The 25999-nt window shown below is 49.6% G+C and overlaps 1 protein-coding gene across 3 annotated transcripts in view; it reads left to right on the top strand.

Annotated features, from left to right (window-relative positions):
• RECQL5 (RecQ like helicase 5) overlaps nt 1-25710 on the top strand; it is a 33400-nt gene extending 7690 nt beyond the window's left edge. For 2 of the 3 annotated variants that reach the window (XM_069872295.1, XM_069872297.1), the window contains 12 exons: nt 17635-17862; nt 18512-18611; nt 19105-19141; nt 19877-19935; nt 20084-20160; nt 20635-20728; nt 21198-21338; nt 21764-22437; nt 22648-22726; nt 23587-23832; nt 24312-24381; nt 24510-25710. In XM_069872295.1, the coding sequence (XP_069728396.1) occupies nt 17635-17862; nt 18512-18611; nt 19105-19141; nt 19877-19935; nt 20084-20160; nt 20635-20728; nt 21198-21338; nt 21764-22437; nt 22648-22726; nt 23587-23832; nt 24312-24381; nt 24510-24610 (1906 nt within the window). In that variant the 3' untranslated portion in view covers nt 24611-25710. The remainder of the gene's footprint in view (nt 1-17634; nt 17863-18511; nt 18612-19104; nt 19142-19876; nt 19936-20083; nt 20161-20634; nt 20729-21197; nt 21339-21763; nt 22438-22647; nt 22727-23586; nt 23833-24311; nt 24382-24509) is intronic. The other variant, XM_069872296.1, reaches the window with a different exon arrangement.
• The last annotated feature ends 289 nt before the right edge of the window (nt 25711-25999 follow it).

The following is a 25999-nucleotide window of genomic DNA, read 5'->3' as shown; positions in this document are numbered from 1 at the left end:
GTTGTGCCTGGTAAACAGATCCTGCATTTATGAGGTTGCTGCAGGAGAGCCTTGCTTGTGCTGAAGTATGGCACAAGCTGGGGCACTAGAAGGAGCGCTTCTTTGCTGGAAGTCATAGTGATTCTGTGCTGCAAGGAAGCTTCTTGCTGTAGGGTTTTGATCCACTTACTGGGCTGCAGTAAGCTCTGCTCCTTCTGGTTTGTTACAACTCATTGCAGGAGTCTCTGTCAGGGCAGGACCTGGGCTCCACATAACCATCTTGCAGCATCTTCCGCTTCACACACACTGTAAAGAGCCTGACTGCTCTGAAGTGAGGGCCTTCTCTAAAGCTGCTCTGCAGCACTGAGGCAGTAACTGAGCAAGGGCAGAGGGAAAACATTCTCCTTTGCTCAGGAATAGTAATGGAAACAGGATTTCACTGAGTACATGAAAGAGGATTCTCTAAGGGAATATCACCCATCTATTTAGAAATTGTCTCCCACAATTTTTCTTCCCTCCCCCAGCTTGGCACAGTCTCCCTACAGTACAACATGCCCTGTGCACCCCAGTCACACTGCAGCCCCACTGACTGGCTTCCCTGCTCCTCAGCTGTGTAGAGGACTAGGATGCTGTTTACAGGAACACCATATTGCGTTTCTGCTTTATGTTTTGAACTCACGCGGTTCTGTTCACCATCCAACCAGTGAAAGCAAACCTGGAACTCTGACCTTGCAAGGTTCTAAATAAGAACAAATTAAGACAGACTGGCAAGCAAGTTCTTCCATTGTGTATTTAGGCTCTTGTCCGACTATGGCAGAACAATGGTGCACGCTGCTTTGAGAGGGGCTTAGACAAAGCTTTTGCTGGTCAGAGTTTCCTGTTGCCTGTAGGCGGAAAAAAACCCATGTAACTGCAGCAACAGAAGACATCTTGATCAGTTTTAGGTGGTGGTTGACCATTTGCCACCTCTTACCCATGGTCCCATGGTTTTGCTTGAAAGATGAAAATCGGGCAGAAGTGTGTTGGCTTTGGTATTTGGCTGCCATGCAGTTCCTGAATGTGGAGAGCCTTACGTGTTGAGTTTGCGGCGGGCTTGCAGAATGACTTGCTGGCAGTGCCACGTTGCTCATGAGACAGGGAAGTTGTGTGAGCAGAAATAGCCACCCAGGGAGAGAAGGTGAAGAAACTGCTATGAGCAGCACAATCGAGTAGTTGCTGGGCTGATTCTCGCATAGCTGCAGGGCTCCAGGCACTGTATCTGGGCTTCGCTCACTACACACCACTCCGTTTGTGCCTGGGAGATGAACAGCACCCAAAGATGGCAGCAAATAAGAGGAGAGCAATAAGAACAAGACAGAAGGTGCCAATCACCACCAGCCCTGCAAGAGCCCAGTCACTTGTTGCAATCAGCCTCTTCAGGTCCCCCAGAACCGAGGGCACCTCTTGTCCTGGTGACATGCTGGCTTCCACCCTGCTGGAGGCAGACAGGGACAGTATAAGGTGTCTGTGAATGCTCCCTGTGCTCTGAGCCAAAGCTAGTACAGGCACATGTGCCATCTTGTGCCTGCAGGCATCCCTCTTGCCACAGAGAGAGTTGCCCCACACAGAAATGGGAGCATACACCAGAAGAAAGAGAACAGGCCAGTTTCACAACCAGATGTAGAGAGGAGAGCTTCTGGCTTTACAAGATGTTGGCAGTTAAGATTTACTTTAGTCACAGTTTACCAATATTTTAATAATATAACACAGTGCCTCCCAGCATGATCAGTGTGAGCCCTTCATCTCTGTCGGCGGGACAGCCCAGACATGAAATGCCCTGTGTGTCTGTATCCTTAGCGTTGTAAGGAGGAGGACTAGGGGTGCAAATCATGTTTCATCCTCAGCAAGTCGTACTTGCCTGGGAGCACAAGCTCACACTTCAGTTTGCTGAGGTTTTTGTTTCTTTCTCAACAGCCAAATATGTTCAGTTCATGCTTTGTTTTCTGGAATGATGGCAGACCACCACACCCAGCCTCTCACCAGCAGCATAAAGGATGAGAAAGCTGTTCTAGGCCACTTCTTTTGCCTTTAAAAAGCAGGCAGCCTAGATACTAGTTCTGTAGACCCAAAGGCCAAAACCCTGTGTGGCTGTGCACCCTAGAAAGTGCCCGTCTTTCCTGGTAACTGCTATGAACCTCCTAAAACAGGATAGCTGAATTTGATTTTATAAATACCTGGACCTTCAGGTGTTCCTTCTGGTACCTCCTCTGCGCCCACTTGCAGAGATTGTGGTCTGTGGTGAGGGTACCCCTTCCTGCACCTGCAGGCTCACAAAGCCAGCTTGGAAAACACCTGTTTGCACTGCAGTAAATGATTAATAGCTGATTGCCTGCAAAGGTGTGACTAATCTAATCGAAGGCCTGGGTAAAAGGACCCGGATCAGATGTTGCTCAGACATCTCTTCCTCTCCCCATGGCTTTTCCCACACAGCAGGCACCTTTTTGCATGCCTGTAAGGGCCCACCGTGCCCTCTGACTAGGGGAGGCTGCAGGCTGTGGTGGGGAGGAGAGAACTTTGTGTCCTGGATCCTGACTGGCTCTGCTAGGAGACTGCCAGATCTAAAATAAGAGCATAACAAGACTGCTTTCCTGTGTAATCTGCATTGTGACAATTCAGATGGATAAACTTGTGCGAGAGCCTTGCACTATTCCCTTCTGCAATACTGCCAACTCCCTGACTTTCCTAACTGAAGGACCAAAGGGATGGTGCTGGCAAGAGGTGGGAGAGGGAGAGTAGAGTGTGGTGTTTGAGACTATGTGTGTGTAAAAATCTTGTTTTTCACAAGCCAAGCAAATCACTTTGAAAGCAGAGGGATGATGTTAGAGATCAGAAGCTATTCCATTAAGTCGCTGTTGGAAAGGCTGGCCTCGTGGTCTCTTTTAGGGTCCTTGGGGGAAAACTATTTCAACACTCACATCATCAGGACTGAAGTAACTATTCCCTTGCAGTTCCTTCTGGGCTCTCTCAGGCTTTCATAACACACGCAAACGCTGCTGTATCTGAAGAACTTGCCTGAGTCTGTGCTTTTCTGTATCTCCCTCTGCTTTTTAAAACGTAGAGAATCCATCCTCACTAGTGCTCAGGTCCCTTTGTGTGGGTCAAGATTGAAGTCAAAACCACCAAAGGTTATGTGAGTGGTGAGCAGGGACTCAGAGACCTCATGTTTCTTGGCTGCAGTAAGCTGAGCATCTGCAGGGCATCTTCAAGCCCACTTGATCTGTTGCAGGCAGCAGCATTCACACAGCCCAGGTGAGCAATGGGCATATCTAAACATGGAATCTAGAAGTAGCCCAGCTGAGTACAGTGGTACAAACTGGTACAAAGCAGAGTGTTAGGCCTGTGAGATCCAGGCAGGTACACAGAAACTATCCAGGGACCCTTCCTCTACGTGGTGGCTACTCCACAAAGCTACCAGAGTTCTTTAGAAAATTGCTTAGTTTTCTCTCCTTCTGTTTTTTAACAGTGCTATGTTTATTTTCTGCTTCTAATTCAGGAACTTACAGTGGCAGAGATAAGACAGGAGTAGTTTCTCTTGTCCCCCTGCCTGGTGTCTGTCAGTGGTTTAACTGGAAACACACTGGAAACTTGTATTTGTAGCTTTTCCTGTTGAGATAAGGCCTGGCAGCTTGTTCCTAGGAAAGCAACCTGGTAGCCGTTGGTTTGCAGCCCGCTGAGCTTCCTCCTGACTGTTAGCACTGCCTGATTCTGTGCTGCTGAGACACTTCTCAATGGGGTTCTGTTAATTCCCAGAGCTGGCACTGTCTGTCACAGGCTGGGAGAGAAAGGAGGCTCTGTTCTTTTGCAGGTCTCGTGACTCAGCTCTGGTACAGAAACATCTGTTTAGTCTGTCCTCTGCAAAAGAGATTCTGAGCCTTCTGATGTCACCCTGATTGTCACTTGTCTTTGCTCATTTCACCTACAAATGTATCTGACAGAGAGGTTAGTGCCACGCATCTCCAAATGCTGATGCCCAGCTTGAGCTTGTCCTACCCCACGTCTTGGCTGGGAGGAAAAGCTCTAGGACAGCACTTTGTTAGCCTTGGAATACCTGTGAGTGCAGCAGCTCGTGCCAGTGCAGTCTCTGTTGGTGGTGGTCAAGTGGGGGCTATCTACTTCTTAGGGAACATCCTCATCTTCTGCTAGAGCTTTTTTATCAATTTAAAATACTGGTATTTTGAGGAATCTTTTTCTTAATGTGTAACCATTTCCCTGTGTCACTGCAGAGATTCCAGTGTGCAGCAGCACAAAAGTGGAAACGCCTAAGTCTAGTTTCTTTGTGAAAATTAAAGTGCATCAAGTACATGAGAAGCTATGACTGTAACGGGCTTTTTACTAATTGGGGTTGGGCATCGGCAACAAGAGGTTTCTTTACAAGGTTTTCCCTTTTTTTGTCCTTTCTGAAGAGTGAAGAACATTTGAAAGCCCACTATTACAAAACTAGTGATTCTTTTCTGTAGCTGAATGTTGGCTCTGGGATGTAGATGTGTAATCCCTTCTCCTCCCCTGTGCTTAGCAGCTGGGACACCAGGGTAGAAGGTAACTTATCTGTCTGCATGTAACTGTGTCTTACACAGTCAGGGGGAGCGTTTTGCCCTTCCGTTTGGTTGTCCTGGTTATAAAAGTTGTGGCCTGCTCCAAAGCTTTTTACTTACACGGATCCCTTTCTGAAGTTCACTGAAGTGTAACTCAAACGTACATGGTGGCTGCAGCATGGGGAAGAGATTTATTTGCACTTGCAAACTCCAGCCATACAGCCCGGTCATGGCTCACCTTTGTCACAGTGCCCACTGCCAGCTGCTGCGCACATACCCCGAAGTGCTGGTTACTGGACTGTGTGTCAGCCCTCCGAAACACCTTGTGTGCTGATAGTCTCACCTCAGGCATGATGGTTATGTCCACTAAAATAAACTGCACACAGTGCAGGGAGTCAGGCACACTAGTCTCTCCAGTGAGGATGAGTATGTTCACCTCCTGTAACTCCTGTGCACTGTAAGGACCATCCCCTGCACTGACAAGAGGAGTAGAACCATGTGGGGGTTAGGAAGGAGCACATTTAGCAGCAGAATGATCAAATTAGGCCACAGCATTGCTGAGTTTTTCCCTTTCGCCCTCATTCTTCTGTTTACAAAGGGTATTGCACGTGGTCTGTTTTATCTCTTTGGTGATTTCATGCCATTGTAGCAGCAATGAAATAAAGCAGGGAGCGTTTGTTACCAGCTGCACTCAGAGCCTCAGCTGGCACGTCTGTGTCATAATATCCATGATTTGTTTTCAGGAGACATCTCAGCTAAACGTGTTGATTGCAGTGACTTTTAGGAGAGCAAGGCTGGGCTTGATCCAAGATGAACCAGGCATGTGGACGTCCCAGTCGTGTCCGTGGGTTTTGCTAGCGCCCAGCACCGTCCTTGGACAAACCACATGTGAAGAGAGCAGATGCTGCCTAGGCTGTGGCCATGCACATGTTCTCTGCTTTGGTCTGTGGCTCTGTGCTCACAAAGGGAATCCTGGACTGGCCCAGCTGCAAGGTTGACACCGGGAAAGCCTGTCTGTTTTCTTGGCAGCACGTGTCCTGCACCCCCACCAACCCCAGAAGAGGGAGACAGGGATGGAAAAGTAGCATTACCCTTTTGGCCATGCCACGAAGGCCAGCGCTGGCTGTCACAGAAAGAAGGAATTCCATGCTATGTTTTCTGGTCCTCTGAGTCATGTTAATTAATGTTGTTATTGCCATTTTCAGTAAGGTAGTGTAGGAGGTCATTCCCGCAGGACTGACTCACAATGTCCGTGTGTGTCCTTGATAGCAGGTTGTGTCAACTCCCTTTGCACTTCAGGAATGGGCAGTTGGGCGGACCTGGATCTTCTTACGTCTGTGGTCAGGCCGTTCGTCGCAGCCACAGCAGCTGTAGCAGCAGCAACTGCAGGCAATGATCATGAGCAGCAGAACAGTAACTGGAAAGAGAAGCAAAGGATAGTGCTTTGTGAGGTAGGAGTGATGCCTGGAGAGTAACCCTCTGTCTTCTCCAAGTTGTGTGGTGAGTGGCAGAATGAGCAAAGCCTGATGTCTGGTCAGGTTTTTTGCCTATATTCCTGCCTCCCTCCTCCCACGTTCCTGCTCCCTGGTGTCAGTTATTCATGCAATCTGGACATTCTGTCATTACTGGATGTTTCACATTCTGAAGAGCTGTGTAGGGAACTGTGTGGGGGCACATCTTCACCTGCCTAAAGGGCTGCTGTTTGTGATGATGTGCAGTGCCAAGTAGAGCTGTGTGCCTGGAAAGAATGGACATCCAGCTCTCCCTGTACCTGTGTCAGAAGCGACTCAAGGGAGCTTGGTCAGTCAGACTGGCAACACGTGCAGCATCCCCTTAGTGAGGACAGATATTCATGACTGGGTTGGCTTTATTCTTTCTTCCCTATTTAGCTTGAAAAAATACATACTTCAAACACAGGGGTTTGTTTCCCAGAGCAGTAGGCTAACTTGTTGTTCTTCTACGTGAGACATGATGGTTGGGAGAGATGGTTGGGAGGGATGTGTTAGTCCCTCGGGAATAGAGAAGGATGACATGTTTAATCCTGCAAAGCACAGAAGAGTGCATGACCATGCACGTGCGTGTGCTCCTTAAAAGCCTGGAGCTGGGCTGCCAGGTTACTGAGCCTGCGGGGAACCAGCTGCAGGTATGAAAAAAACAAAGCAGCAGGTGTGTCTTTCTGAATTCCAGCCCAGGCAGGAGTGTCCAGGCAGGATACACACCCTTCCTTTTGGCTGGTAGCAAGGTGTACCTCTGAGGGGGAGTGCCTGCTGCCCTTCCTGCTTGTTTCCCCATTGTCTAAACAAACTTCATCCCCCTTCATCAGGCAGCTCTTTGTTATCACTTTTGTGCATCTCCACACAGAGCAGCAGGAGATATCTTGCCATTAGCAGGGAAGAACAAACAGGCTCCTCAAAAATGTCCTAGCTTCCACTGCACCAAGCACAGGAGTCACACTCAGAACTTAAGATTTTGTGTCCTCTGTGGCAGTGAGGTACCCTAACACAGTTTGTCACCAACGATCTCCTAATGCATCAAAACACTGGAGCAGCTCTGGGTTGATTCAAACACTGCTGTTTACACTAGTGCTTCAATGTCAGAGCTCTGGGGAGAGCTGTGCTGGGCCTGTAATGCTCTGCAGGCAGATAGAGATACACACTGAGCATCAGAAAATTACCTAGAAATGAAACTGGACCTCAGAGCACAGCTTGGAACAACTGCCACCGCCAACCCCCCAGCACAGACAGGAGCGAACTGCCCCTAGAGAGGAGCAGAGAATTTCTGCCAGCCCGTTGCCTCCACCCATAAACTCACCGATGAACAGGAGAACCACGCAAAAGAACACAATCTCCACCGGGTCAGCCTTGGGCAGGTTCTGGAGCTTAGAGAGGAACTTCTCACCAAGGGTTTGCATTTCTGTCAGCAAGCCTTGCGAAGTCATTCTGGGCCACCCTGCCCAGGCTTTGTGCTGTAGAAGAACCAAACAGAGTAAACCTTTTCACTGACTAATGCTAGGGAGCTGCCGGCCTTCTTATAGAGCCAGTGATCACAAGGAAAACAAGTTTATCTGGTCTCAGTCCCTGCTCTCAGTAACTAAGGTGGAGGACTGTTAATTGTCTACATGTTCTGGCACTGTTTTATTTTAAAAATCTAGCTTTGACGGTTGCGCTGTGGAGAGAAGGTGAAATAGTGTGTCTCCTGAAGAGACGCTCGTTGCAGTGGGCGCAGAGCAGGACAGTGTCTGTCTTTGGCTTTTCCCAGTAAAAGGAATCAGTTTTCCCATCAATACTTGCTGTTCTTTTTCCCCATGAGCAAGCTTTTGGAAGGCATTTCAATAACCAGGCTTGCATGAGAGCTCTGGGAGTTCAGGTTTGGTTTCAGTCAGTAACTGGATTAGGATATTGTTGAGAAATATCCCTAGTTTGGCCTAACACAAGTGTTCAGGCAGGCTAGTGCTTGCGGGGAGTATAACTCATGTCACAGGTGTATCAGGGTGCACTGGCTTGAGTATGGGGTAACAGGCAGCGCTGTTTTATGGGGCTTGAGCATTGCAATTTGATATCCTGGTCTTGGTGGTGACACAAAGCCAAGTGACCAAGACAGTGCTTCCAGAGCCAGGCAGCCAGTTCATTCCTGCACATCTGGTCTGGTTATTCAAACACATGGATGCCTGGAATTCAGTTTTCCTAAACACGCGGAGGACGGAGGGACCTTGGCTGTTTCTTAGCATGCTGAGCTTAAATATGACAGTGCCAAGTTAAATTACATTTTGTATGTTTATGCAATTCAAAAAGGGGTTTCTTTGTTCTTTTAAATCCAAGCTACGGAATAAAAATCGGAACCAGCTGGCTTCCTAGGGATGGGGGTGGGCGGAAAATCTACATCTACAGGAGGATCTCTGTGCAGCTCAGCAGGGAGGTATAGCTGTGGCCCTGTGACCTGCAAAGGTCGCTTGGAGACTGGGGGTAAAGAGTTCTTCCCAGATGATTACTGTACCCCAAGCGAGCGGCTCCAGAAATGCTGCTTTATCCTTTGCCCAGTGCTGTGGGATTCTGTGTCAGCAGATTCCCAGCTCTGTTTCCATTCCAAGAGGCAGTGGTGCAGGCAGAGGTGAAGTGAGTTACGTTTTCTTGGCTATAGAAGAAAAATTGTTGTAAAAAGTAAGTATTTTTGGCTGTAGAAGAAAACCTGTTGTAAAAATAAGTATTTATGGCTCTAATATTTTGAAAGTGTTTGTTCCCTTTGGGGGTGTTTCTGCCTACCCAGAAGCTCTCCAAGCAAGGAATTGGCTGTAACCTTTCATACGACACTTTCTGCTGCACCAGAAGCAGTGAGGGTACACAGTGTGAAATCGTTGGTGAGAAGTGTAAAACGGCACGTGGGGTAGCACAGTGCCTACCCTGAAATGATTAGAGCCTGTTGCCTCAGCCGTGGACATTCCTCTGCCTCACAGTACATGGTCTGGAGTTAAATGAAGGAGCTCTTAATCTAAACCTTGCCAGGAATGCTGCTGGTTTACCTTGGTTTGAATTTCTTCAGCGACAGTGGGATTTTGCAGGTGCAGTCTCCAGCCTGTCCATGAGGAAGCAAATGGTTTTCTGCTCAATTTCACTTCTACTGCACGCTGGTTCCAAGGACTCTTGCTGCTCTGGGATTTGTGCTTGTGAAGTGTAGCAGAATGGTGAAGAATATATAATTTCTGTAAGCCTCTCCCTCACAAGAAGCAGTTTATAGCTGGTTATATTCATGGGCTTTTTTGTCTTCCATGCTAACTGTGGTGTTGAGTCTTTGGTCAGATCGTTAGGTCTGTGATCTCTTTCCAGCTGATTTCAGCAGAACCAAGATCTTTCCCTAGGCATTGACACAAGGGTAAGGCTACTGCTGTGTGACTGAAACAAGTTGTCTTGTGCATGTTATGCCTCATCTTTCCCAGGTACAGCACAGCAGCTATGACATTGCTTACAGTTTCAGAGCGAGGCTGTAAGAATAATTCCTTTGAGTTTGTTGTGCTGTGTTTGATTCGGCTCCCCATCACCAACAGTGCTAAAGGCCAGGTGGTGCAGGATGTTTGGTTGAAGCAGTAACTGTAATGATTGTTATTAAAATGGGCGAGTTGTGAGAGATTTGAACTTTAAGGGTGTAGGACTTAACTTACAGCTTGCTTTCTAAGACTGGAGTGCTATTCAAGAGCCAAGAACAGCCACCCAAGGCAGAACCTCCCAGGTGCCATGGGGTTTGGAGCAGACGTATTTGTCTACCCGTGTTTTTCTCAACTGGGAATTTCTCCTGGCTCATTGTCCTTCTTGAAAAGGAATCCATGGAGGCTGGGAGCCCTCCAGAGCAGAGGAGACCCAGCTGTTGGGCGGCAAAGCTGATAGAACTTGTTACAGAAGAAATGCTGAATGGCCCCAGTGCAATGTAGTCCTCGTGACACATTCTCAGGCTAACGGCATGAAAGTCAGCTCCACAGCTGTAACTGCAGATCATATGGAGTGGAAACAGGGTGAGGAGAGGCAAGGTGAGACACTCAGATAGAAAGGAAAATGAGCACAATACTGATGGCCTGTGACAGGCAGTTTGGAAGCTCCTGCTGGGCGGAGCAGCCTGAAATTCATGGTTTCAGTTCTTTCCTCTTCTGGCTGTTCTTTAAAAAATAACTTACCTGTCTAGTGTTCCAGTGGGACCAGGTCATCAAATCTCTCTGCCCTCCTCTGTGGTACAAGGCCTGGCAGGGTAGGGAACACAAGTATTTACGTGGGGTTTATTGGGTTTTGAGGAAAAAAGGCCAAATCATGCTGCATGCCATGAGTTGTTGGCCTGAGTTGGGAAGCAAGAGCACAGTGATAATGCAGGGGGTGTCCAGCATCTGCAGGGGTGCTGTGCAGCTGTAAGGGCCAGCTGATCCTTAAAATCCAAAGCAGCGTGTGCTGTGTTCAGGGCTTCTGTAGATGTAGATTCCCATAAAGTGCTAATACTTGTTTTTAATGCAGATTCATCTTGTTGTGCCCACTGAATAAAGCTGTGAAAATTGCCGTAATAGCACTGATATTGCCTTTCCAAACTGTTTTAATGGACTTGCACCATCCTGAAGCACTCAGCGAGGCTGGCTGCTCAGACCTTTTGCGAATAAAGCCATTAAAAGGCCTCATTCTAGAGTTTCAAGAGAAAAGGCTTGGTCAGGGTTTCTTTGCACTGTGAAATGGCTGTGTGATGGCTTCCAGCAAGAGCTCTGGGATGTCCATGCAAGGTGGGGTCCTGCACCACTCTGTGCCTTAAGCTAGTCAAGTTGTTGAAAGTAGGTTGGAACTGATGTGAATTCATCTGGTTTTGGGGTGACTTTGCTTTGGAAAGCTGGTTCCTATCTGTGTCTACGCAGGTGCACCAGAAGCTGAGCTGTAGGGAGCTGGTGAGCGTATACTCACTGCTGACGAATGAGGCAGTTGTTCATCATAACCCTGGTGGTATTGGAGCAGCCTCTTTCAGTGCAAAGACTGGGAATTTGAGTTTGTGGTTTAGCCCTGGGATTGGTAGTTGGTAAATTCAGGCAGCCTTCCTGGTCTGGTGGTGATGCTTCCTGGTTGTGTGACTTTAGAGTGTTCTGATTTGGAAGGGACCCAGAGGGAACATCGAGTCCAACTCCTGTCCCTGTGCATTGTGTGTCTGAGGGTATTTGACAAATGCTTCTGGAATATTGTCAGGCTTGGCACTGTGACTGATTCCCTGAGGAGCTGTTCCAGTGCTCCACCACCCTCTGACAGAAGAACCTTCTAATGTCCAACCTGACCCTCCAGGGTCAGTGCCTGTTCCTTCTCCCCTGTGAGGAAGCTGAAGACCACAAAGAGGTCTCCCTTCAGTATCCTCTTCTCCAGGCTGGACGACAGACCCAGTGACTTCAGCCGTTCCTCACACGGTGTCCTCTCTAAACCATTCCCCAGCTCTGTGCCATCCTCTGGACACTCTGCAGTAGCTTTAGATCCTTTTTGTCCTGTGGCACCCAGATCTGCACCCAGTGCTCAAGGTGGGGCTGCACCAGTGGGGAGCAGAGCTGGACAATCCTCTCCCTTGGCCAGTTCCTAAGCCTACCAGCTTTGTTCTTGGTTCCTGAAACGTGCGTCTGATTCTGTACGGATAAGACCTGCAGCGCTTCCTGTCCCAGCCCAGTGCGGGGCTGGTCGGTGGTGTCACCATTCAGATGCATTTTGGCAGAACATATAATAATTGCTGTACGTGTGTTTATTGTTCTGGGTTTGCAATGCACTTTGGAGATGAAAAGGGCTATAGAAGTGCAGTTGTGTTATCAGTGCGTGCCTTTCCCCCATCATTGTTAGCACAGGGTTTGCTAGCATGACTGCAGTTGACCAGCCGTGTGAATCTCAACTACAGCTCGCAGACCAGCCCTTTTTTCCTAAAACAGGAGTGAGTGAAGCCAAACAGACCTATAATTCATTCCCAAGCAGATGAAAATAGCTTCCAGTATAAAGAGAATTCAGCTCGTTAACAGCACACACCCAAACTGGTAAACTGCAGCTCCATGCCATGGGAGAAGAGCTTTGACTTTGTCAGCTGCTCGGAGCAGGAGGCCACACATTCCTTCAGATTGGAAACCACCCTGCCTGGGCTGCCATTTGGCTGGAATACCCTGTCATCTCCAACAGCCACTGTTTGGAGATGGGTTTTGAGGCAGCGTTGTAAATGTTCCCTGCCTCCTCTGCAGTCTAATATTAGATTAATATAGGGCACCGAGTTCCCTACAGGAGCAGGTTGGTCACCAGGGTGCCGAGCTGGGAGGCTCCACGCTGCTTTGGAACGTGTTGGCTTTCTCCAGGCCATCCCACAAATGGGTCCACAGACCACGTGAGAGAATTCCTCACTACCAGTCCTGTTTTTACAGAGTAGGGAAACCAAAGCACGGAGCCATCCAGAGAAAGGAAAGGTCAGTTTTAAAAATAAATCTGTAGCCCTCCTACAAGAGAACTAGTTTGGGATGGCCGGTGGTTGAATCCAGCCTGAAAGCCTGCTCTAATATTGGCTAAGTAACGGGCTCCCGAGGCAGCTGTGTCTGTGGTTGCTTGCAAGCATGCTGGGATCTGTCACCAGTCTGGTGTTTGAGGTAAGGCAGCTGCTCCCCCTTCTTCATCTTCTTTTGGCCACCCCTGTGTCCTGTCCTGGCTGGACTCAGGCCTGCAGGTCTCACAAACTGCACTGATTTGTGAATGTCCCCAAATACGCTGGTCTGATCCCCGTAACGGCGCTGCTTGGGTGCAAGAGCTCAGAACTGCTGCTGTGGCAGCTGCTTCCTCGGGAGACGCCGTGCTGCCCTGCATTGGGCTGTGCTTGCGCAGGGCAGGGGGAGAGCCCGCGTGGAGCTGAGGGGTGGCTGCTGCTCTTCTCAGTCGCTGCTGCCCAGCCCTGCTTGCCAGCCACAGCTGTGTTACAGAGGTGCTCTGCTCTGTCAAGGCTCTGTTGGCTCTGTACCTCCCCTCCCACAGCTCCATCTGGCTGGGAGGGCCCTTGCGCTGACAGTGGTAACACAAGCCATGTCCTGCTGCTTTATCCAGACTTGTGTTTCACATAGCTCCCCCCGCACATGCACAGCGCAGCTGCGGCTGGACGAGCCCCTAGCCAACCCAGTAACATTTTCTTCTGGCAAGGCAGACTTGGCTGTTTCTCTGCCGCCCTCCTGCCCTCTCCTCCCTCCTTCTTTTTCTTTTTTTTTCCCCCTAAACTTTGTTTTTCTCATACTTCATTTGAGAAACCAGCTTAACTGCAACAAACAACCACCAAGACCTCTCATTAGCAGGGTGGAAACTTCCCTCCATCCCCGTGAACCTGGGGCAAGGCTGGAGGCATGCGGGGCTGAGCTATGAGATCTCCTCGTGCAGACAGTTCCAACTCGTTTGTACAACACGTAGGTCAGAGACCTGCCCTCCCTGCTGCGTTAATGGCAGCAGAGAGAAGTGGAAATACCTGATCCTTAGCATTCCTTCCTACAGGCATAGGTAGGATGAGGAAGACACCTTTCTGTGAGAAAGGGCTTTCCACCTCCCTCCCCACCTATGTGACAGCCCCTGCACCTCCTGCAAGGGCCGAGGAGTCCCAGCTCAATTCTAGGAGCTGCAAGAGCTTCCAACAGAGAAATTGGCTTCAGATGGCAGAAAAAGGGGTCTCATACGGTCACTCTCCTTGCCGGTCCATTCCCAGGCAGCAGCAAATAGAGGTGGGAGCACAGGCTGTGGCACAGCTCACTCTGTAAAACCAAGGCTTGCAGCGTGTAGTTTCAAGTACTGGGAGATGCTCTTCTCTTCCTTCCCTTCTCACTGCATTCAGACCTGATGGTCTGGTTAGTGCAGGCCAGGCTGTGTACGTGCCAGAGCAGAGGGCTCTCGTGCCATTCTGGACAGTAAATCAGCATCTGTGCCCAACACACGAGCTATTTGTTTAAATGCTTTTGTTAGAAGTTCTGTAAAATCTTTCCAATTACTTCTATCCACAGATGCTTAACTTGCACCGTACGCTTCTCAACTGGGCTGTTTCTGAGCTCTCTGTTTGCTTCAGGATTTGGGGGATAAAACTTGGCTCCATCTGGGAGCCAGTCTGGGGAAACTCAGTGTCGGGCACCCACTGTGCGAGCGCCTGCCCTGCTCACTAATGCACACGCAGGGCTGGCACAGGGAGCAGAACGGCGCTTGCCCACACCAAGCGTTAGCATATCGAGTCATCCACACGCGGAATGTGAAGCACTAGACCTGCTATCAGCTCGGGTCACATTCTGCAACAGCAAAGCAAGCAGCCAGCCGTCCTCACCAGAGAAGCTGCTCACTGCCCTGCCTGTGAAGCAATGCCAGACTGCAGGCTGAATCCTTTTGTTAGCAGGACGGCTGCAGCGCACCCGTCCTGGTCAAAGCTCTGCTCTGCTCTGGAGTGCTCCTTGCAAACTAATCCAGGCTAGTAAACTCCGCTCTGTGGCTGATCCTGCACCTCCCCGTGCAGAGAGCAACAAAAGTTCCAGCCCCTTGCTAATCAGCCGAATGGAAGGTGCTATGCTTGACCGAACACCAGCGCTATCAGCCTTACCCCAGGCACGCCACGAACTCTTCTCCGCTTGTTTTTCTTCCTGTCTACTCAAACTTTGATGTCATCTGTCCCCTCTGAGTGGCTCGTCGGGCTCCTCGCTCTGCTCCTCGCCACTGACAGCCAGCTGTTGGCTCTGCTGGTTTCTTTGCCGGTTGTCCCGGAGATGTGAAGTTTCGTGTTACGCGTGTGCCAGAGAGGGAAGGAGGCGGGCGGCCAGGAGCACCACAAGCGGAGCCAGCGCCAGCCTCCCACAGCGCCCGGTGCCAGCACTTGTTGCTCTGCGCATCCTCTGCCAGGGGCTTGCCTTTTCCCTTTCAGTCACGGCTTTTTCTGGAGGGGAACTCCAATTGATGCTCTCCTTGCAATATCTCTGGGGGCGTTAAAGCAGTTAACCTTCCTTTAGGCTGCCCAGTTCCCTTCTGATCCCGGGAACGGAGCTTTTATCTTGTTCTTTTGAAGGGGCAGAGCAAGAAATCAGAGTCCGCCCCTGACAGGGGAGTGGGACTGGTGCTGGGATGATGAATTTGCCCCGTGCCCCTGGCCAAACCATTTACTCCCTTGATGCTGTGAGGTTTGCTTCTTGTACCCGGCATGAGCTGACACCTTTGTCTTGTCTCAGGGCTGCAGAAGTACAGAGGACACCTTTCTTTAGACAGGTGCAAAACAGTAATTCCTCATCAACCTCATTATTTGTTTTTTCTGTTTGGTAAAGCTAATTAAATGGGTCTTGTTCAGCCCCTGGCATGTGTAGATAGTCTGTTCTCATATGATTTTTGTCATTTTAATGCTTTCATTTCTTGGCTTTATTCCACATCTGGCTGGTGGTATTTGGAGAGCTCTGCTGAGACCCTGTACCCTTCTCTGGCTGTTGTCAGGGAATGCTTTTTTCTGGTATATTGTGGGAGAGGCAGAGCTGCTTTTGGGATATGTGACTTTCCTTCCTCTCTGGCAGTTCACCTGTTTGTCAATTGCAGGAATAGGGCTCCTGTTTCACCTGGTGCCCAAAAGCTGGGAATGCTAAAGGAGGCCGGGGCAGGCAGCCCTGTTAGTCGGCTCAGCTCTTTCCTTAACTGTATTGCCACAGACAAAACTGTGTTTGTAAACATGAAAACCAATGCTCAGCTCATATGTGCTCCTGTTGAGGGGGAGGCAAAACACACAGCTGCATATTTAAAAGATTAATTTCTAGGACATGTGTGATAACAGGACTAGCAGTGATTGTGAGAAAGGCTGTCCATCTCATAGGTGACGGCCGGGTGCTCATGTGGCTCTGGCAGGTTTCCCATCTCATGTTGATGCATAACCGGCTGTGTTTCCATGATGTTACATTAAGCGTTAACCTAGTGGTTGCCCCAGCATCGCTATTGGTAACTCTGGGTTTGGCCTTTTGACTCTAATTATAGGACTGCAATCTTGGTTCTGCAACCGAATTTCCGTTATGGCCCAATGCACAAGCGCTGCCAGCTGGACTGGGGCTGTGGCTGCGATTCTGACAGTTCTGCAGGAAGGTGCAGGCAGTTACAGGAGGCTGGATGGGAGCAGCCTGGCTTTAGAAGCCCAATGGCTTAGAAACTAGAACCACTGAAGCCCTCCCTCAGGCACCTCTTTGTTTGCAGCAAGGGGCGGTGGAGTGTGTGGATGTCCCTCTGCGGTGTGAGCCTGGTGAGTTGGCCATTACTGTGTGCCTCGCTTCACTCTGATTCAGACCAGCCTGTGTGAGAGAGACAGGGACTAATGAGAATGCCTGCCTGTTTTCTTTGGGGAAAACAAAAAGCTGACTCGCAGCTCCCTGACATTTCTCCAGTCACGTTGCACTGGCAGGACCAGCAGCACCAGCAGCTCTTTTGGAAAGGCAGGACAAGGGGATCAAATGTGTTGTCCCCATCCCAGTCCCCCCACCCTTCCCCACTATGTGAAAGGAACTCTTTGAGTGCAAGAGAGAGCGAGTCAGAGCAGCTCTGCAGGGGGATATAAAGCTGGCTTTGTAGCAGCCCTCCAGCTTCAGTGCCCGAGAACGTGTGGTGCAGCTTGCCCTGTGCTACTCTCCTTACCTGAGCAGCACTGCGTCCTTCACGCTCCAGCACACACTATGATCACTCTGGCAACAGCTGTCTGTAACTCCGGCTTTCTGCTCCATGGATTCACCTCCCAGGCCATGGGAATGCGTGCGCTGCTGCAGGGCTGGTTTGTGGTGCTGTGGTGGACACACAGTTCTTAAGAAAAGGAAAAACGTAACTGCCTGGTTCTTCTTCACCAAGCGAAGTGGGTGTCCTGGTTTAGATCAGGGAGCATTCTGATCACCTCCTGCTTCTGCTGCCAGTGATCATCTCTCTGTCACCAGCCTTTTTTTTCACCTATCCCAAAGCACTGATGTCTGCCAGCAATCTCTTGGCAATTCCTGGAACTATGCTGCCCTCCTCTCACCTGGTCTGTGGAGGCCGTGGGACTGGGTGAGAGAATGGGCTGGGCTGGAGGGTGTGGGACTTGACCTGAGCTTGGGCTCCGTGTCAGCAGATCCAGACCCAGGCTGTGTTGGCTGAACAGTGCTCCCTCCTGACCTCGGGCTGGACTCTCTCTGTGACCTAATTTACATTCCTGTCTCTTCAAATGTAGATTTGTTCAACTTCAAGCCACAAACAATGAAATCAGAAGCTCCCCACTGTGAAAGGTGCAGGCCTGCTCTGAACTCTAAGGTGCAAGGATCAACAGGACCTTTTTGCCTGTTCTAATTGCACATGCAATGTGTTTGACCAACGATGCAGAATTAATAACTGCACATTTCATCCACTCTGCTATTTGCAGATCTCAAGGGTCTGGAAGCTTTTCCCATAAGAGATAGAGCTGCTGTTTGTTTTACGTTCTGGGGAAGTGGAGGCAGAGAGGCTTAATCTCGTGATTCCTGCTATGACAGGCAAAACAAACAGAATCGAGTCCTTTTCAGGAGACACCTGGCATTTGAAGGGCAGAGTTGTGAATAAAAGCATGACCAGGTCGTTCTCCCTTTGGTTCCCAGGTGCCGCCACGCTGCCATAGCGAGGTACTTTGGCGATGCCACCCCACCTTGTAACAAGCGCTGCGATTACTGCAAGAACCCGGAGGCGGTGAGGAGGCAACTGGAGACACTGGAGCGCTGCAGCAGCAGCTGGAGCAAAACCTGCATCGGGCCTGCTGGTTCCTCCTGGGACAGCTATGACCCTGAGCTGTACGAAGGCGGGAGGAGAGGCTGCAGAGGTTTTAGCAGGTTTGTATTCAGTCTCTCAACTCAGCTGTTGTACAACACAGTGATCGCCACTCAGTTTATTGAACCTCTTCATGACATGGTAGCTTTGCCATGGGGGTTTTAATAATGAACAGCCTTAAAGATCTGATTGTGTTGCCTGTATGTTTTGGCTGTGGAAGGCAGTAACCTCTTGGGTTATGTGTGGCAAGAGTCAGCTGCTCATTTTGGCGTGTTAGTGCTGGGATTTCATTTAATGCAACAACCTGTGAACAGCAGAGGCTGAGGAATGGAGGCTTTGCTCTTTCTGCCATCCGCTGCTCCAAGGGCAGTGATGACTGATAGGTGGGGTACGTGGCACAAGGCGGTGCCCCCTCAGCCCCACCAGAGGAGCTGGCAGAGGTTTTGAGATGGAGCCCTGCATTCCCAGGGCACAGTGACATGCTGCTTGTTCACGCTGCTGCTTATGAGTTCATGGGATTAGCAAATTATGTTAATCTTGGGAGGACACTGAGGGATGGCAGTGAAACTGAGAGCTAAAACATGTTCAGAAAGGGTGTGAAATACATCACCTTCTGCAAATACTAGGATGACCTGGGCTTTCCAAGGCTTGCCCCCCAGCTGATGCTGCAGCTACAGAAGTGTTTATTCCTCATTTTCCTGCCTTATCCAGTTATGATGAAGAAAGCAGTAGGAATGAGGATGAAGCCAATGAAGAGAGACGGAAACGGGAGTGGGACAACTTCTACAGAAAGCAGATGAGTCTGCGCAAAGTGAGTTGATGCCTCTTTGCAAGAGTCATAGGTTGTGAGTTAGTCTTGCCGACAGAATGACTTCCTGGCCCTAACAGGAGTAAAGCATTTCATCGTGCTGTGGCTCATTCTGTTCACATTCTGTACCCCTGTTTTTGCCATGTTCACTGTATTCTGGGTCAGACCCATAACATGAAAGAACCCTGTTTATTCATGTCCCGATCTCTCTCTGCAGTGCTAATCAAGAGTGTCCTATTGGCTTTAACACCTTCAGTATTAGTAAACAGATTTCCCTAGTCAGCTCCACCTGCATATTCCTATGGCAAAAGTGAATTTTTGTCTTTGTTTCTCATCCTTTGTCTTCTTTGCCCCATTGTGGTGCCTTTTCGGTACCTTTGTAACTTCAGCATTGATTTTCCCTAGAGCAGGGGTATAAAACGTGTCTTTTGTGCTTCCAGACCGCCATGTGTTTTGCAGGAATGGAAATGTTTCACTGATCTTTGTTTTCTTCCAGGGCAAAGAACCAGAAAAGGAAGATTTTGTTCCTCCAAGTAAATATCTTCTTTGATTTATAGTGGGTTTTCTTTTGGAGAAGAATGTCTTTTGTTTTGTAGCTGCATGTAATTCATGTAGCATCAGCACTGGAGGTGTCAGTCCCTGGGCACAGAGCTGAAGCGTTTGGCTGCAAAAGTTTGGCTGTAGGAGGTGGATCAGAGCTTCGCTTTGATTGGGGTGGAGATATGGAATACATCTTCCTGAACAGCTTCTCCAAATAAGCAGGAGAGAAGGAAAACTCAGTCTAACTTGACTTTGTAGGCTCTTTCTGCAGTGGTTATGCAGCCATTGGTCACTGTGCTCCCTGGGGCCCTATGCAGCAGCTCAGTTCTTATCCTAGTGCAAAAGAATACCTGGCGGTTCATCTGCTCTATTCAGCCTCTTTATTTTTAGCTGGTATTGCGGGTAATGGAAGACGGTTGGATTTCCAAAGAGGTGGGATTCCTTGAAAAGGGGTTTCCTGATGAGATGAGGTTTTGGAAAGGTGTTAGTGATAAACTAGCAAAGTAGATGTTCTCATCCAGAGAGAACAAGCTCGCTTTGGCTTCTGCCTACTCTTCTGGAGCCTGTAGCTTCTCCAGGTGAAAAGGATGGCTGTGGTGTTCCTTGGGGTTCCTGTGCAGGGAGGAGGAGGCCAAGCAGTCCTGGACTGGTACCCTCCCTGTGACATCTGAGATGTTCTCCATCAGCCCAGCCCTGTGACGCCTTTCCCAAATGCCTCTTTCTGGCAGGTGCGGACTGCCCCTTGAAGGACGCCTGCAGCAGGAGGATCTCCAAGCTCACAGTGAAGGTAAGAGTGGCTGGGTAACACCCCAGTCTTGTTGGCTTGCAGAGAATAGCAAAGATTCTGCCTGCCATGTTCTTTCTCCTTCAGGGATAGAAGTCCAAGGGGCACTGTGACTTCTGTAGAGCATGTCTGAGTATCCCCTGTTTCCTAGGGACGGGAACACTGCTTGAAGATGCTGGAAGAGGCTTTGAGCACCAATCAAAATGTTCCAGCAGCGGGAGGAAAAGGGTATGAGATGAGAGAAAAGAGGTAGCATATTGAGTCCCTTAATGTAGGGCCTGCTCTTCCCCGAGCAGCATTACCGCTCTTTGGGAAAGGCTTTTAAGTTATGTGGTCCAAGAATGCAGTTTCACTTAACAGCACACATCTTGTGGTCACGTTCAGGACAACATACAAGGATTCCTCTCTTTGATTCTGCTAAATCAGCTTGATCCTAGGAGTCGTAATTCTTCCCTGTCCCACACGGTGGGGGTAGTGTACTTCTCAAACTGGCCCAGAGGGCTGGTTTAGACTTGCTTTCACCACCCTCTCCTTATCCAGCAATTCACCACTGCATCCCTTAGGACTTCGTTGGAAGCTGACACCTATTCTTGCACTAGAGGGTGTGAATTTTATGCTTTCTGGGAGATGCTTAAGCATTAGTGTTCCCTTTGCAAACAGAGAAGTCTCTCTTGCCAGCAATCACCCCAGCCTGTGTTACAGGTCAGACCCTCTTGCCTGCGCTGTGGACCTGGAGTATGAAGCTTTCCGAACCAGTAGAATGGCCAACTCGTACAAGGCGTCTGTGCTAAAGAAGGTAGGACTATCTGTCTGCTGCTGTTCCTCTGAACATGATGTGGCCTCACCTGGAGGGGAAATAGGGTAGAACTTGTGTGGGAAAGATGAAGGAGATCTGCTTTGCCTTACATGTCTTCCAAGTCTTTCTTCTTGGTTTTGTTGCCAGGAGGGCCCAGAATCACATTGGTTTCATGCCTTTGTTGGCTTTACAGGCTCTGGAAACCTACGGAACAGGACAAGCTTCTCCAGACATGCTGTAGGCCTAGCAGTAAAGGGACTGGGGAGTGGTTCAGGCTGTCACTGTCAGCAGAGAGGCCTTGGGTTGGGTTAGCTGTTTCCCATAAGTCTATTGGAAGATGTTTCTGTTCTTGAGATAGGTCTGTCTCTAGTGGAGACGTTTGTTTTGCCACTGTGGCTTTTAGTATGTACAAAGGCAGGAATGCATAAAGATTTCTGGCCACCAGAGAGTATTTCTGTTCTCTTTTCAGGTGGCAGAAATCAACAAGGCCTCAAAACAAGGAGAGTTGTTCTCAGTCTCTGGGTCTGGAGCTGGTAGCAACAGCTGCTCGGAAACAAAACCCAGTTCTGCAGCAGAAGAGGATTTCCTCCCTGCATCCCAGGTTTACTCGGTGAGCGATTACAGATGAATAAGCAAGGAGGGACTGATTTGTCTACCTGCTTTTTTATAATCTTGTTCTAAGTCCTTTCTGTGGCCTTATCTGTTATATTTCAATTGGAATTGCTTTTTGGAGTGAGGTCAACTGGTCATGCTGGTTCCTGTTAAGTGAATATCATGTATGTGCAGGCCGTACGTCAAATAAGCTTTTCTTATCTTGCTCTAACAAGGATGCTGCTGGTTTCCTTACTGCAGGCCTGTGACTTTAACCAAACCCATTTCCCTGGTGTTATGCTGATGAGTCAGGTTTGGAGCCTTCCTGAGCGCAGGGCTGTGGCTCTGTGTATTGTGTGCACAAACTGAGCTCCTTTCAGGGTCCTGCACGCGAGGCTTCCTCAATGCTCTCACAGCCAAACTTTCTTCTTCCGTTCTCCCTAGTTCAAACCCAAGCGTGTGGGAGCAGGATTTCCAAAGAAATCCAGCTTGTTCCAGACAGCTTCAGAAATGCTGAAGATCCAGGAGGAGAGTGATGCAAAGTGTGTCAAAAAAGAAGTAGATTGTCCTAATGAGCAAGACAACGGCAACTGCAGTCTGGAACTGGAAACCAGAAACCCTGAGCTCCAGAAAAAAGAAATAGCAACCAAAGCAGTGTGTGAGTGTGCTGAGGTGGAAGTGCTCCTTCCTGAAAAGAGGAGACGGCAACCCAGTCCAGACCCAAAAGCTGCCCTTTGGGATAGCCCTCCTAAGAAATTCAAACCTAGCAAGAAGCAGCAAATGCTCGCAGAAGCAGCCAAAAAAGAATCACAGGATATTTCCAAGTTCTTCTCCCTCCCCAAAGGTCAGTCTAAAGCCAAAAGCTGCAGCTCAGCAGAAGAGGATGGCTCTTCTGCGGGCACACTACCTCAGGTTTCTTCTCAAAGCGTGTGTCAAGAGAAATCACTACCTCAGGAAAACCAAAGTGTCTCTGGAGGAGGTGCGGCTGCACAGTCCCAGGCAGGGAATGAAGAGCTGGGTGAGACAGGAGTAACACTGACTGAGAGGGAGGAGGATCTCAAGACCCAGCAGGGTGCTGAATCTGGACTCCTTCAGGAAAAAAATGATATAAAATTCAGGTAAAATCTCTGCCTCTGCTCTCTGCGTTGCTCTGTTAACAAGCTGCAGAGCTCCACCAGCCTTGGCCTGGAAACTGGGAATCTGTACGAGATCTCTGGGCTGGGGGAGGCTCTTGCTTTACAACAGAGTCTCGTGGCCACTGGCAGTGAATGCAGTAATATCTTCACTGTGGAATGAATAACAGGCCTTCTCTCCATTCTTCCCCATAGTGCTGCTGAAAATGTGGCAGAAGCTGCGGTAACTGTTGTTGGGCAAGGAGAACATGGGAAGCAACCAGGATCAGATGAGGTAAGACTTCAGCGGATGCCGATTTTCTCATTTCTTCTGCTCTTCTTGTGCCCAGTTTCTCTCTTGGGGTGGTGCTTCTGCTCTGAACTTCATCCAGTGGCGCCGTTTATCTGGGGAGGGCCCAGCTGCAACTGAGGAGAGCAGAGAACTGTAGTTGTGTTGCACTCCTGGTGTTCCCCTGCTGTCCAAGGGGCCGGTGCCAGCACCCTCAGACCGCGGTGGAAAGTTTCCCCTCTGTTCTGCTTTGTTTCTTCTTCTCTGCAGTTCATGTGATTGTGCGCAGTGCCAATGACTTGCCTGGAATGAGTCTCTCTGCCTCCTCTAGACTGTAACTAACTAGAATTAGCAAGTTTTCTCAAGTCCAGGGAGCAGCCATGGGCCAGTGACACACAGGACCACTCGGAAGTGAACCAGCTCACAGCCTGCTCAGTCTCTGGTTCTGCATTTGGTGTCTGAGGCTGCCCAGCAGCTGACTCTGCTGAACAGAGCGGTTTTCTCTTCAATTCTGAAGCCCTGAAGTGTTTTGACTCTTCCCAAGGGGTGTATCCCCAGCAGACATCCTGGGAAATCTCCCGTCCCTTTTTCCTTTGTAGGACAGACTCTAGCAATCAGCTGCCCCGAGTAGCACAGCGTAGTTCTGAATGGGGTGGTCTTGGGAGGGGGTTCTCTCAAAGGCCCTTTGTGTGGGAAACTTTTATGTCTGCATAGCAAAATGGGTTTCATATTCTTGTGTGACATTTGCAGGAGGGAGAGCCTGCAGGATGCTCTAGAGATTCGTGTTCTCAGAAGGCAGTGGCTGCTTGGAAGTGTAATGCTCCCACGGGCATTGGTTTTTTGTATTTCTTGTGTCCCTTCTCCAGGATATGGATAGTCCTGCAACAAAGCGGAGAGTGGCAATATCTTCTATTCTGTCCCACCCAGAAACCAAAAGTGTTGGTCCAACAAAGAAGAAAGTGACTTTTGATCCAAACTTAGCACAGCATCATAAAGAAGGAAACAGCAAGCCTCTACAGCCCGTGACCAAAGGCACGTCCCTCAAAGAGACGGCAGATGTCGTGGTCAAGTATTTGACTCCATTCTACAAGGGTGGCAAATTTGCTTCCAAGGTAGGGCACAGCTCAGGGCTCTCTCGAGCAGGAGAGGACTGCGTCTCCTGTGGATCTGGGGCTCTAGGGAGGGAAGGGTGATCTGGATACCACATTTCATTTCCTAGTCACATCTTGGAACGTGCTGTTTCACTGACTTCAGGAGCAGCACCTCACCTCTCCCAAGAGAGGGTTTGTGTGTGATTTAGAGTGGTATCTTGCTGCTTCCATGTTTGTTTGGAGTTGTTCATGTTTTTTCATTAAGTTTTTAAGAGCTCCCACCTGTGGAGCAGCAGCAGATCAGGCTCGGTTCTGGTGCAGTTTACGTGATGTGTTCTGCCAGGCCGGCAGGAGGAGGTTGGGGGGAGGCAGGCGTGTTTGCAGGTTTGCAACGCTTCTGTCATCTAAATCTACAAATGGTTTGTGCCAGAGCCGGCCTGTGCTCAGGGTGAGATGGTGAGGCAACTGTTATCTGCTCTCTGTCTCCCCCAATCCTGCAGGAGCTGTTCAAGGGCTTTGCTCGGCACCTGTCTCACTTGCTGGCTAGGGAGAACCCGGCCTGCAGGAACGGTGAGTGGGCAGCTGGGGAGAGCACCCCGAGTGTGGGGTTCTTTTGATGCTGAATGGGTTGATGTCTTCAGAAGGAGAGGGTGTCTAGAGTATCGTCTCCAAGGAGGTGGGTGCTTCCTCTCTTGCAGTGAAGGAGGAAGCACAGAGACTCATCAAGGACTTTTTCAAGACAAGGGCCAGGTGTGACAGCGAGGCGGACTGGCAGGAGCTGCAGAGCTCGGGGAGCTGACCCCTGCGTCATGTTGGCTGTCGTCCTCCAGCACTGGGACCAGGGGATCCTGAAGAACTCAGCCACGGAGCGTTTCATGATGCTGCAGCAGTGAGTGTTCTCTTCCCACTGCATTTTGCTCACTTCTGTCCTGCCTGACACACGCTTCAGGAACCACTTTCTGTGAGCTCAAGGAGTTTTTCCCTTACCCAGCATCCTGAAGCCCTCAGTACCTCTTGGTGAGAGGTGTGAGGTTTGCACCTGCTGTGGCATTAGGGGCCGCTGCCTCATGAGCTCTGCAGCATCTCCAACCTCTGTTCCCTGCAGGTGCCTGGGAAGGGCTCAGGCTTTCCAGCTGGGGCTCTGCTTTGGGAGGGCATCTCACTGCCTACGTGGCTCCTTCCCTCACTCCCTCCTCTCCTGGTTCCTAGCTCAGTGTTGCCAATAAAGCCTTATGCTACAAGTTCCTGTGCTTTGCTCAGGGCTGCCAGTGATGGACGGTCCCTGCATGGAACACTCTCCTTTGAAGGGAAGGAGGGCAGCATTTTGTTTTTACCATGCAGGCAATGCCTACTTTCCGAAGGTGAGAAAGTTGGATTCTTTTTTCTTTTAACCTTAACTTTTTTTATCTTTGTCTGGTTCTGCCTGCCCTGTAACTGAAGCCATGATGCTCTTTCAGTATGAACCTCTCCAACAGTGGCACCAAGGTTGCCGACACTTCTCCAGCATTTGCTTGTAACCCCTAAAGCCATATTTGCTGCCTGTGCCTCACCCCCAGTCCGCAATAAAGAGGGTGATGCTGCTGTTAGAGCTGTGAAGATACCGCTGTGGCCCTCGCGTTGACGCTGTGGTGCCTCTGCTGCTATATTTATACACAGACCTGAACTGTAGGGGGTTAGTGGGTGTGAGATAACCTGATTGCCTGGCACGGGTCCTTTCCGTTGGGTTTTTCTTAGGTTCTTGCCTTTGTTCTATGCCTGGTGGCCTCGGGCACTGGAGCTGCCAGAGGAATCCACAGCCCAAGAAGCCACCAAATGGGCTTTTGTGTCACTGTACTCAGCAGATGTGTCGGTTCAAGTGTACCGAAGGGTATGTGGGAAATGACAATAAAACAGTGTTGTAGCTGCTGTTGATGCTTCTGGACACTTTTCCTTGCCTCTCAGTCATACAGGCTGGTCTAGGACATGTTAGGACTCCATCACTGTTAACACAGACAGATGTTACTGCTTAGCTGAACAGATGGTTAATTAATAAATGCAAACCCAGCATGGGAGTGGAGGGAAGCAAAGCGTGGCCAGCCGACACCACCAGCCAGGACTAGGAGAACCTAAAAACGTTTAACTCAAAAGTCCCTTCCAGCTTCAGCTGCTCTGCTCCCTGGAGGACAAAGTGCTTTTACAAGATTTTTAC

The sequence above is a fragment of the Phaenicophaeus curvirostris genome, chromosome 19 (assembly GCF_032191515.1).
Source record: "Phaenicophaeus curvirostris isolate KB17595 chromosome 19, BPBGC_Pcur_1.0, whole genome shotgun sequence".
Taxonomy (NCBI): Eukaryota; Metazoa; Chordata; class Aves; order Cuculiformes; family Cuculidae; genus Phaenicophaeus; species Phaenicophaeus curvirostris.
The sequence above is the reverse complement of the archived record's forward strand: the minus strand, read 5'-3'. Positions and strand labels throughout refer to the sequence as shown.